The 12,311-nt window shown below is 37.3% G+C and overlaps 1 protein-coding gene across 2 annotated transcripts in view; it reads left to right on the forward strand.

The window, feature by feature from the left end:
• DDX1 (DEAD-box helicase 1) overlaps positions 1–12,311 on the forward strand; it is a 49,245-nt gene that overhangs the window by 15,128 nt on the left and 21,806 nt on the right. For both annotated transcript variants that reach the window (XM_023550432.2, XM_010591929.3), the window contains exons 10-18: positions 79–151; positions 2,003–2,079; positions 2,212–2,326; positions 3,096–3,234; positions 6,557–6,617; positions 9,190–9,288; positions 10,129–10,218; positions 11,148–11,336; positions 12,208–12,259. In XM_023550432.2, coding sequence (XP_023406200.1) covers positions 79–151; positions 2,003–2,079; positions 2,212–2,326; positions 3,096–3,234; positions 6,557–6,617; positions 9,190–9,288; positions 10,129–10,218; positions 11,148–11,336; positions 12,208–12,259 — 895 coding nt within the window. The remainder of the gene's footprint in view (positions 1–78; positions 152–2,002; positions 2,080–2,211; positions 2,327–3,095; positions 3,235–6,556; positions 6,618–9,189; positions 9,289–10,128; positions 10,219–11,147; positions 11,337–12,207; positions 12,260–12,311) is intronic.

Raw genomic sequence — 12,311 nt, forward strand, 5'->3', positions numbered from 1 at the left:
TGATGTAGCATATTTGAACTTTAACCATGTTTAAGATTTTGCTTTCTGTTAACAGTATTTGACTTTCTGGTTTCCTAGGAATTCACTATGCATGATACCATTGGATGTTACCTCGATATAGATAAAGGACATATCAAGTTCTCCAAAAATGGTAAGCTTTCCATGGGTCTTAGTACTAAGAACAAAAATATATGATATTCAGTGTTTATTTTTTATCCTTTCATCCTCTTCTTCAGTCCTCTCTCCCTCTTTCCCTGACTTTCTTTTGAACAAATATTATTGATCACTTGTTGTCAGCCAGACACTCTTGTAGGGGCTTGAGAAAACGTAGTAGACAAAACCTTATCTTTATTTTTGTGGGGCTTACATACTGGTGGGAGGAGACAGACAATAGTACTATGTCAAGTGGTAATAAGTGCTGTGGAGGAGAGTATAAAGCAGGGTAGGGAGTGAAGAGTGATAGCAATCTGGGAGTTTTTTTATTTTTTTTATATAGGGTGTCAGGGAAGGCTTCTCTGAGAAGGTGGCATTTGAGAAGTCTGAATAAGTCAGGTGGTGGACCATGCAGCTACCTTTGGGAGAGCATTTCAGACAGAAGGAACAGTTAATGCAAAGGCCCTGAGATGGAAGCGAGCTTGCGGTATTTGAGCAACAGGAGAGCACACCGGGCATGGGGAAGAGTGGTAGATTAGGTCGATGGAGGTAGTAAGGCTAGAGCGCACAGGGCCTGGTAGGCCATAATAAAAACTCTGGCTTTCATTTTGAGTGAGATGAGAAGCCAGTAGGGTTTTGAGAGAGGAGTGGCATGATCTGACCTTACCTGTAAGAGGATAGTTTCACTGCTGTGTTGAAGAGACTGGGAGGCGGGATGGAGTAGCAATATGCAGGGAGCTAGGTAGAAGCTAGCAGTTTGATTTTGGACATATTAAGTTTGAATTACCTGTTAGACATCTAGTGGTGAAAACAGTGACTAAATGTAACTCAGGAAGTAAAAGTCAGGAGCTGTATATGCAAGTCAAGAGTTCAGGGAAGTGATTAAACCTGGGGATATGGCTTTGGGAGCCGTCAGTTATAGATGATATATAAAGCCACAGGATTAGGTATGATCACCTAGGGAATCAGAGTAGACAAAGAACAGGAGAGAGTGGAGGCCTGGGGTATTCTTGGGTTAGAAGTTAGCAAATTGAGGAGGAGATTCATCGTGGTAGGAGAAGAACAAAGAGAGAATGGGGTCCTGCAGTCCAGGTGGAGAGAGTGTTTCAAGGAGGTGGGGATGAACAAATTATGTGGAATGCAGCAGATGGGTCTAGTTTAGAAAGATGAAGACTGAGAATTAACCATTGAACTTGGCAAGTGGAGACCATTGATGAGCTTGACAAATAGCTTTTTGTTGGAGCAAGGGGTGGGTATGGAGGCCTGATTAGGAGTCATTTCAAGAGAGAATGGGATGAGAGGAAATGGACTCAGTGAAAATGGAGAACTCAGGGAGTCTTACTACATACAAAAGGGAGAAGAAAAATGGAAGGTAAATGGAGGGAAGTGTGGGTTCAAGGGAGATTTATCTGCTTTAATGGTGCTATTATATAGTATGTTTGTATGCTGATAGAAATGATCCAGTTGTTGTTAGGTGTTATCAAGTCGATTGTCAACTCATAGCAACCCCATGTGACAGTAGAACTGCCCAATAGGATTTTCCAGGCTTCTTAACGAAAGCAGATTGCCAGGTATTTCTCTTGCAAAGTGGCTGAGTGGATTCGAACCGCCAGCCTTTCAGTTAGCAGCCGAGCGCTTAACCAGTGCACCACCAGGACTCCTCAGACAGGGAATAATCAAAAATGTAGAGGAGCAGAGGGGGCAATTTTGGAAGTAAAGACATGAAAGAATTGGCATTAGAGAGGAGGCAGTACAATTTATCTGTGGTAACAGGAGGGAGAGCGGGAATGCAGGTGGGCTGCTAGATTTGGTGGTATGAGCATGTGAAATTCTTTTTTTTTTTTTTTAGGAAAAGACCTTGGTCTGGCATTTGAAATACCATCACATATAAAGAACCAAGCCCTCTTTCCTGCCTGTGTTTTGAAGGTAATTAAAAAGCTAGTTGAAAAAATTTTGCTGTGATTATAAGCTACTTTGATATACATTATTTTGCTTAGTTTGTTATTTGTGTATTGTTTAGAGATAAGAATTTTAATTTTCTCCTTTATTTAATGCTAGAATGCTGAATTAAAATTCAACTTTGGTGAAGAAGAATTTAAGTTTCCGCCAAAAGATGGTTTTGTTGCTCTTTCCAAAGCACTGGAGAGTTACGTTACCAAATCGCAGCACACAGGTATTGCAACTGAGAGGATAAGGATCTCCAGAATGAGATATTGGTGAAAATTCTCAGTAAGGCTTCTTAAAGTGAGTTAGTTACATACACCCCCCCTTGCTGACTTAGTTACACGTTTTAATTTAACACAGTAAAATTAATTTTCAAAACCTGATTCATAAACTCTAAGTGTTTGGTTTCATTTAGGCATTTTGGGGATCTAGATCTTGATGGTGATGGTGTCTAATAGTTACAACGTGTGCTTGTTATTTGTCAGGGCACCATGCTATGTACGTGCCTTATGTGGGTTATTTTATTTAATGTTCACAACAACCCTATAAGGCAGTACTCTCCCCATGTTACAGACAAAGAACCTGAAGAGTAGGGACTTGAAGTAACTTGCCCAGAGTCACAAACCAAGTAGGTGGTAGAGCTGAGTTCAAATTCAGGCAGTCTGACTCTAAAGCTCAGACTCTTAACCCTTGTACTGTCTAGTATATTTTAATTACTTAAAGTAGAGACATTTCATAACTTGTTTACTTTATCACAAAACAAGTGAATAATTTTTCCAGAGCTACCAAGTCAAATGCAATTATTCCAAGTAGATTTAACTAGAGAAGCGAAGCCTTGGTTCATTTTAGGAATCTTACTTTTTATTTCATTTTGTTTGACCATCTCCCATACTTTTTAACAGTTATTTGGAATTTTGATATTGGAATATTTGCGCTTGTGTTTTAAAAATAAAGGTATTTTGAGATGGGATTTGAATGAGTGTTTTTTTTCTCTTAAGGTAGTGCACAGGTGGCACAAACGAAGTTCCTCCCCAACGCTCCAAAAGCTCTCATCGTCGAACCCTCCCGGGAGTTAGCTGAACAAACCCTGAATAACGTCAAGCAGTTTAAGAAATACGTTGATAATCCTAAATTAAGGTAAAGTTCCTTTTGTGCTCAAAGGTCTGTAGTTTAGGTTTGAGGTATTTTAGAAGAGTAAGGTAGAAAAAATAAGGTAGAAATTCAGTGTGTGTATGCACGTAGACACGTGAATGTGCGAATACATCCAACTTTGATATAGAAACAATTAGTTTCTATATAAAACTCCAGTTCATTTGGTAAGTGATAAATTTGATTTTTAAAAAAAAAGGAAATAGGCATTTTTTCTGTGTCTCTTCCTGTGAAGAGTTAGAGTTTGCAAAACAGTACCAGTAAAAATTAATTTTTTGAAGGGAGCATTTTATTATCATGTTTGATTCATTTTATCAGTTCATCTGCACAGAAAATGTATTTCTCTACTTCTAGCGTGTTTGTAAACTTAACTTGACAAGATTGATTCTAGATTGCCTCACAGTGGTGACTTTCTTCCGTTTGGGCTTTCAGACTGGTCACTATCACTATGGTTGGCAGTTCAAATCTGCCAGGCACTCCTTGGAAACTCTATGAGGCAGTTCTACTCTGTCCTACAGGGTTGCTGTGAATTGGAATCGACTCCAAAGCAATGCGTTTGGGCTTGGTTTGGGTTTATAAAGCAGATAATAACACACATAAGGAGTGTGCATCTTACTTCAATCAAGTATTCGAGACCAAATGGGCAACATTTGCCCAAAAGCAAAGCTGAAAAGGCAGGAAGGGACAGAAAAACTGGACAAATAGATACAGAGAACCTAGAGGGGAAAGGGGAAGAGTGCTGACATGTTGTGGGGATTGCAACCAATGTCACAAAACAATTTGTGTATACAGTTTTTGAATGAAATACTAGATGTGGAACTGCTGGATCATGTAGTAACTTCATATTTAACATTTTGAGGAACTGCCAAACTGTTTTCCAAAGTTACTGCACCATTTTACATTCCTTGTGGCAATGTGGGAGCCCTGGTTCCCAGTGGATAAGAGCTTGACTTCTAACCAAAGGGTCAGCGGTTTGAATCCACCAGCTGCTCCTTGGAAACCCTGCGGGGCAGTTCTACTCTGTCCTGTAGGGTCACTGTGAGTCAGATTCGACTAGAGAGCAACAAGCTGTGGCAATGTAGGAGGGTTCCAGTTTCTACGCATCCACACCAATGCTTGTTATTTTCTCTCTTTTTGATTATAGACGTCTTAATGGGTATGTTGTGATTTTGGTTTGCATTTCCCTAATAGCTAATTAGGAGTCCCTGGGTGGTTCAAACAGTTAATGCCCTAAGCTGCTAATTGGAAGGTAGGCGGTTCACATCTACTCAAGAAATTTCAAAAAAATCAGCTATTGAAAACCCTGTGGAGCACAGCTCTGCTTTGACACACATGGGGTCGCCGTAAGTCAGAACCTACTTGATGGCAACTGGTTTGGGTTTTTACTGGTTTTAATAGCTAATTATGTTAAGTGTGTTTCATGTGCTTATTGTCTATTTGTATGTCATTGGAGAAGTGTCTGTTCAAATCATTTGCCCATTTTTCCATTGGGTTATTTGTTGAGTTGTAAGAAATCTTTATATATTCTGGATACAGGTCCCATATTAGATAAATGATTTGCAAAAATTTTCTTCTTTTCTGAGTTGTCCTTTCATTTTCTTGATGACATTATTTGTAGCAAATAAGTTTTGAATTTTGATGAAGTCCAATTTGTATTTTTCTTTTGTTACTTGTGCTTTGGGCGTTGTATCTAAGAAGCCTTTGCCAAACCCAAGGTCGTGAATATTTACTGCTATGTTTTCTAAGAGTTTTATATTTTTATGTCTTACATTTAGATCTGTGATCCATTTTGAATTGATTTTGGTGTATAATACAAGAAGGGAGTCTAACGTCATTTATTACATGTGCATGTCCAGTTGTTTCTGCACCATTTGTTGAAAATGCTGTTTCTCCCCATTGAATTGTTTTGACACGAGGCCATCTTTTTTAATCTGAAAAAAGTTTTTAAGTATTTGGAATAAGAAAAATTCAAACAACCAAAAAAGGTATTCTGTGAAAAGTAAGTCTGTTTTTTACCTTGTCCCCCCAGTTTCTGGTTATCTTCCCAAAGGCAACCCTTTTTTGTTGCTTTGCCGAGATAATTTATACAAATACAAGCATATGTATCTACAAAGGGAGGTTGAAACCAGGTTTTTGAGAACTTTGAATGTATCCTAATATGGAAGGATATGTAGATAAGGAGTAATTTTCTTTGCGTTCCAAGTTCCACATTATATTCAGTTAGTTTACCTAGCTTTTGCATTATATATGGCTACTGGATGAAGTGCTTGTTTCTGTCCTGCTTCATACTTACTTTGTTGTGGATTCTTTCTCAATTACTCTCTTGTTATTTGTCACTGAATCAGTTCGACTCACGGCGACCTTACGTGTAACAGAGTAAAGGGTTGCCCGGTCCTGTGCCGTCTTCGTGATGTCAATATCTTTGAATTCATTGATGTGGCTATTGTGTCAGTCTATCTTATTGAAGGTTTCCCTCATTTTTGTTGACCCTCTGCTTTACCACACATGATGTCCCTTTCTAGGAATTAGTGTTTTCCTGATGATGTGTCCAAATTAAGCAAATAATAGTCTCACCATCCTCACTTCTAAGGAGCATTCTGGTTGTATTTCTTCTAAGACTGATTTGTTCATTCTTCTGTCAGTCCATGGTGTATTCAGTATCCTTTGCCAGCACCACAGTTCAAATGCATCAGTTGTTTTTTATCTGCCGCTTTCATTGTCCAGCTTTTGCATGTATATGAGGTGATTGAAAACACCACGGCTTGGGTCTGGTGGGCTCGGGTCTGGTGCGCCTTAGTTTTCAAAATGACACCTTTGGTTTTTAACACTTTAAAGAGATCTTTTGCAGCAAATTTGTTCACTACAATATGTTGACTTCTTGACTGCTGCTTCCATTTGAGTTGATTGTTGATCCAAGTAGAATGAAGTCATTGGCAACTTCAATTTTATCTTCATTTATTCAGTTATTAGTCCAGTCCTGAAGGTCAGTCTTAATTTCCTCCCAAAAGATACGGATACAGGTCAAGCAATGTAAACCAAAACCAGATCCACTGCTTTCAAGTCGACTCCAACTCCTAGCAGCCTATAGGGAGAAGTATAGTAGAACTGCCCTGTAGGGTTTCCCAGGCTGTAAATCTTTGTGGAAGCAGACTGCCACGTCTTTGTCCTGCGGAGCAGCTGGTGGGTTCAAACTGTAGACATTTTGGTTAGCAGCCGAGAGCCTTACCCAGTGTACCACCACGGCTCCTTTAAACAATGTAAAGCAGCCTTTAATTCTTTTTCCACTTTATCACTCTGGTGTATATTTCAGGGAGCTTCTGATAATTGGAGGTGTTGCCGCCCGGGATCAGCTTTCTGTTTTGGACAATGGGGTAAGTTGTACTTTTAATTTTAAAAAGTTACATTACAGGTTGTTGTGTTTTGGCAATATACTTCTGTTGTGGTTCAAGAAAAATCCAATGAGGCTAAAATTAATACAAGTTTAGAAGAGTATTTATTTGCTCAGCTATGCCATATAAGTACAACTTCTCAGAAATAGAGCACTAGTCTCTTACAAATCCCTCATGCGAAATTCCAGAATACATAAATTTTTGTTTTTTGTTTACTCTTTGAGGACCTGAGAATTTTCTTCTAGTTTTCTTGAATTAAGAGTCATTTTTTTTTGGATAATTAAAAGAGAAAACTGAGTGAAGAAATGGGGGTAAAGTGGGTTGCAGAGAAGGGTAGATGTTTTTTCAGTAACTCTCGGGAAGAATGACAAGACAGTAAATAGTGGCTCCAGTGAGGAGGAAGATGAGTTCAGATATCTTAAGGAGAAGGATTAAAGGCTTGTGCTCTGGCATACAGTTATCAAGGGCAAAGTTAAGGACTGTGTGATCCCTGTGATTGGGGAAGAAGTTTGAGAAATTCTAACTCAGCTATGCTCAGCCACTCTATAGCTAAATATAGGTTATACAAAATAGGACTCAATAAAGCATGTTTATGTCAGGTAACTTTCTACTTACAACCTTCTCTTTCCTGTGTAGCTTATTCGTTAATCTAAACCACCTGATCCTGTGTCATGGCAGCAACAGTGTCTGCCCCCCGATTCCACTGATGCCTCTGTCAAGTTCAGTTTTTGCTGAGTGGACTTCAGATTTGACCTGACAGGGAGTGTTAAGAATAAGGAATCACTCTTTGAAATTAGTATTATTGTACTTTTCAGTACTAAAAAAAAAAAAATACGAGTAATATTGCTTTGATGGGTTTTCATGTAGTGTGGTATGTTTATTTTAGTTTAGTGGATGTAAAAGAGTTTTAATGTGTTCATTCCCAATCTTGGTCCCTCAAACCCAAACCCATTTTTCATGTAAGATATTAAGTTTTTCAGCTCATGTTTAGGGAATTAGATACGCTTTCCTCAGTTGTATATCAGAGTTTAGCAATGGCTGATGATGCCAATGACAAAGTAAAGACAGTGCTATTCCATAGCTTTCTTGACAGGATTTAATTCCATTTTAATTCTTAGAGGATATAATATGTCCCCTTTCTACTCTTCTTACCTTTATTATATTCCCTACTTCTCTCATCTTCCACCATCCTCTGGTTCAGTTTTAGCCCTGTGTTGTGCCTGATGTTGGGGAAAAAAATCAGCTTTGGAATGAGAAAGGAGAACTGTTTGAGCGTTTCAGTCTCGTGCAGCGTTATGCAGTGTATGCAGCTGAGGCCTGACGGAATAGTTAGTGCTGTGTCGATCAGATAAATATTTCTCTGAGCTTTTTCCAATCTAACTGACCTGTTTTTTTTTTTTTTTAACTGAGAGGCCTTATGTCTGTTTCTACACTGACTTTAACCTACTCAATTTGGGGAGAGAGGAAACTCCCATGATTGGTTAGAATCCTGTGTAAAAGAGAGGTTATATACAAAACCTGAATCGTATTTTGTTTACTGCTCTCTGTACCTCTCACAGTGCTTGGCAAATTGTGAATGCTCAATGCATGGGGGTAATTTTATCTTTACATTTTGAGACAGTATTCTCTAGGTAGAACTTAGACTTGCTAGTTAAATAATACTAGTAATATATTTGGAATAATAACAGAGTAATAATACTTATTTTTGTATTTACCTTAGAGGTAACACGAAATGATATAATACCTGCAAAATACTTAACACAGTGCCTGTTCATTATAAACAATTGGCAAATAGTAATTATCATTTTCCTGAATAATCAGATTGTTTTTGTTACTAATTATAACCAAATTTACTCAGCATCTGAAACTTGGCATTGTTTTATGTATCTTATCTCTTATATTATCACAAGCATCTTAAAAAGCAAGAGGTATTACCCTATTTCAAAAATGAGAAAATTGAAATTGAAAGAAATTAAATTAAGGTCATATAGCTGATTAACAGTGGAACTAGGATTCGAATCCTGATTTAATTTCAGAGTTTCTGTAAATTCTTCTGACATTTATTTGGAAAATTTAAAAACTATATATAAGACTATATAACAGTTAAGATATCAAATCAATTGCAAAAACCTTCACATTAATTCAAGCCAAATACAAGTTTGATATATGGTGTTATCTATAATGCCTTTTTTATATAATTATGCATAATTTACCATTGACTGTGACTATTCCTAGGTCCCTGGGTGGTGCAGACACTCTCAACTACTAACTGAAAGGTTGGCAGTTCAAATCCACCCAGTGGCACTGTGGGAGAAAGGCCTAGAGATCTGCTTCCATAAATAGTACAGCCAAGAAAACCCTATGGAGCTCAGTTCTACTCTGTAGCCCACAGGGTCACCGTGAGTCAGAATCAACTTGACAATATGAGATGTTGGTTTGGTGACCGTTCTAGTGTGCGTGTTTTTATTGTAACTAAATAGTTGTTGGTTGCTATTTTAAGGTAATTGTGATAGTTCTTCAGTTTTTACTAGGTGTATCTTTTGATATTTTTCAGGTAGATATAGTTGTAGGCACCCCGGGAAGACTAGATGATTTGGTGTCAACTGGAAAGCTGAACTTATCTCAAGTTAGATTCCTGGTCCTGGATGAAGCTGTATGTTGAAATATAATCATGCTTTAAAAAGAAGTTTGTTTATGTTTTTTAAGATAAAATATGTAAAGTGGTGAATTAAAAATATAATTCAGTCATGCTCCCATTACCCAGAGATAATTACTGTAACCAGTTTGGTATAGTTTCACCTATTCCTTTTATTTATATACTTGTTACTTTATGTAGTTGAAATCAAACTATGAAGAATCTGGAAAAATCTTTTTTTAAAATGTAATATCATAAGTATTTATGCCTTCCGTGAAAGATTGTTTGTTAACAATTTCTAAAGGCTGTCTAGTGCTCTGTCGTAAGGATACTTCATGGTTCATTGAACCATTTCCATTATTAGATATGTAGGTTTGTTTTTTACTCCAAATGTCTACTTTTGTTTGTACATACATTTTTTTCCCCACATTACGAATTATTGCTTTATGTCAGAGCTGGAAATGTGGACTATGAGAGGGCATTAATGTGTTCAAGGCTCTTCAGACATGTTATTTTCAAGATGAACTAGTTTCCTAGCACTGAGGGTTTTTTGTTTGTTTTAATTAAAATCATCCTTAAAGACATGTAGGAACTGTTAACTGTAGAAATGGTAGAAGTCCTTTTAGAAAATTAGAATATTAGTTTTTGCATTGTTTCTTGTCAGCTTTTTCATATTTTAGTCACATGAACTCTAAAGTTGAATTTATAACTTATCTTTAAATATCTATCTGAAAATAATTATTGTAAAAACATGGGGTATGTAAGTGTATAAATTATTTTCTTTATGTTTAACATTGGATTTGGAAAAGAAAAGTTTAGGTACTGATTAAAAATTAATGTTCTTTGCTTCTCCTACAGGATGGGCTTCTTTCTCAAGGCTATTCTGATTTTATAAATAGGATTCACAGTCAGATTCCTCAGATTACCTCTGATGGGAAACGACTTCAGGTATAAAATGAAGACTAACGCATCTTAAAATACGTGTAGACAATTGTTTATGTATTTATGCTTGTGAGCAGGGTCAGAGTTTTTTGTTTTAGTGCCTCTAACTGCCGTATAAAACATTTGCTTTGTTACTTGATTAAATAGTACACACAAAAGAAACAATCTTAAAAGCTTTTAGAAATAAGAGAGAAGGACTTTTCGAGTAAATTACTTAGGTGTTGCAAAGACTGTAAGGAAAAAAAAATTCTAGTTTTTTATTTCCCGCAGAGCGTTTATATTCAGACTATTAGTACTGCTTCCTGTTTGAAGGAAACAATTGTCTTGACATATTAAAAAACAGTTGCTTCTTTAGTAATTATCTCTGAAAATGTTACTCGTGTTTTTCTCTTCCTTCTTCGGAAGAGTTCAAAAGGGTGAAACTTTTTGGGAGAAGGGGATTAAATGGTAACATACTCAAACCCGCTGCCGTCGAGTTGATTCTGACTCATAGCGACCCTATAGGACAGAGGAGAACTGCCCCATAGAGTTTCCAAGGAGCGCCTGGTGGATTCGAACTGCTGGTCTTTTGGTTTAGCAGCCATAGCTCTTAACCACTACGCCAGCAGGGTTTCCAGATAGTAACATAGGATTTTGAATTTTTAAAACCTTTTCATCTGACTTAGTTTTTCGTAGGACCTCTTACAGGACCTGTATTCCTTATAGGAATAGGTGGCAAGGTTTCTGTGTGACAGTGAGGGGACCGAAGCTCAGGGTGATTAACCTGCCCAAAGCCACAACCCTGCTTATTGCTGCCTAGAGCCAGGTGTTGCGCTTGTCTGTAAATTCCAGGTTTAGCACACTTTGTGGCCACATGCTCTGTCAGTATTCATGTGATAAAATTACTATTATTATAAAATAAAATTTTATTTAAAGTTTGATTTTTTTATTCTTAGGTGATTGTTTGCTCTGCTACTTTGCATTCTTTTGATGTAAAGAAGCTGTCTGAGAAGATTATGCACTTTCCCACTTGGGTTGATTTAAAAGGAGAAGATTCCGTTCCTGATACCGTACATCATGTTGTTGTCCCAGTGAATCCCAAAACTGACAGACTCTGGGAGAGGCTTGGAAAAAATCACATTCGAGTAAGTACTTGATAACGTTGCCACTTGTGTAGAATAGAAACTACTCGTAAATTAGGTTAACCTAGTGATTCTTCTTAGTGATGCTGAAAGCAACTCGATATTGTACCAAAGAAGAGAGGCGGATGGTGCGTTCACTGTCAGTGAATGCTTAGAGCTTTAAGGCACTGGATAAGTGATGGATTTTTTCATTTTTGTCATTTTGTCATCAGCATCTTTGATGTAATTTCTATAAATAAATAGGATTATCTATATATAGACTTAATTTCAGATACAGTGATTTTCATTCTTAGTAACATTTTAGTAGGAATCCTCAGCTGTGTCCTCTTAATGTTCCTTGCTCTCTGAAAATTAGTTTCATGTGGCTGTCTTGTTATTTTTCCCACTGTTGCTAGATTTACAATTCTATAATTAAAAACAAACAGTTGCCTTCGTGCCAGCTCTAACTCATGGCAACCCCTTGTGTGTCAAAGTAGATCTGTGCTCCATAGCGTTTTTAATGGCTGGTTTTTCGGAAGTAAATCGCCAGGCCTTTCTTCTGAGACATCTCCAGGTAGACACATAAGCTTTCAACCTTTTGGTTAGCTGAGTTTATTAACTGTTTGCACTACCCAGGGACTCCTTCTATAATAAGGATATGTTTATTACAAATACACAGTTTCCTGAAAACCACTTTACATTTTTATTATTGTATTTAGAATTGGTTTTTCACCACACACCTATAGATAATAAAGGGTTCTTTTGAATGGATCTGAAGATACAGGCCTGGAATGCAGTCAAAAGACATAGATAGTTCTCTTTTGTAAAAAATGACACCTGTTCTGAGTCATTATTTAATTATCCCCTACCTTTTTTTATTCTTTGCTTTTCGTAGACTGACGAAGTACACGCAAAAGACAACACTAGACCTGGTGCTAACAGTCCAGGTAAGTTAAAAGAGTCAACAAACTGTGTTCAAAGATTTTGAAAAGGAATTGT

Source organism: Loxodonta africana, chromosome 12 (assembly GCF_030014295.1).
Source record: "Loxodonta africana isolate mLoxAfr1 chromosome 12, mLoxAfr1.hap2, whole genome shotgun sequence".
Classification (NCBI taxonomy): Eukaryota; Metazoa; Chordata; class Mammalia; order Proboscidea; family Elephantidae; genus Loxodonta; species Loxodonta africana.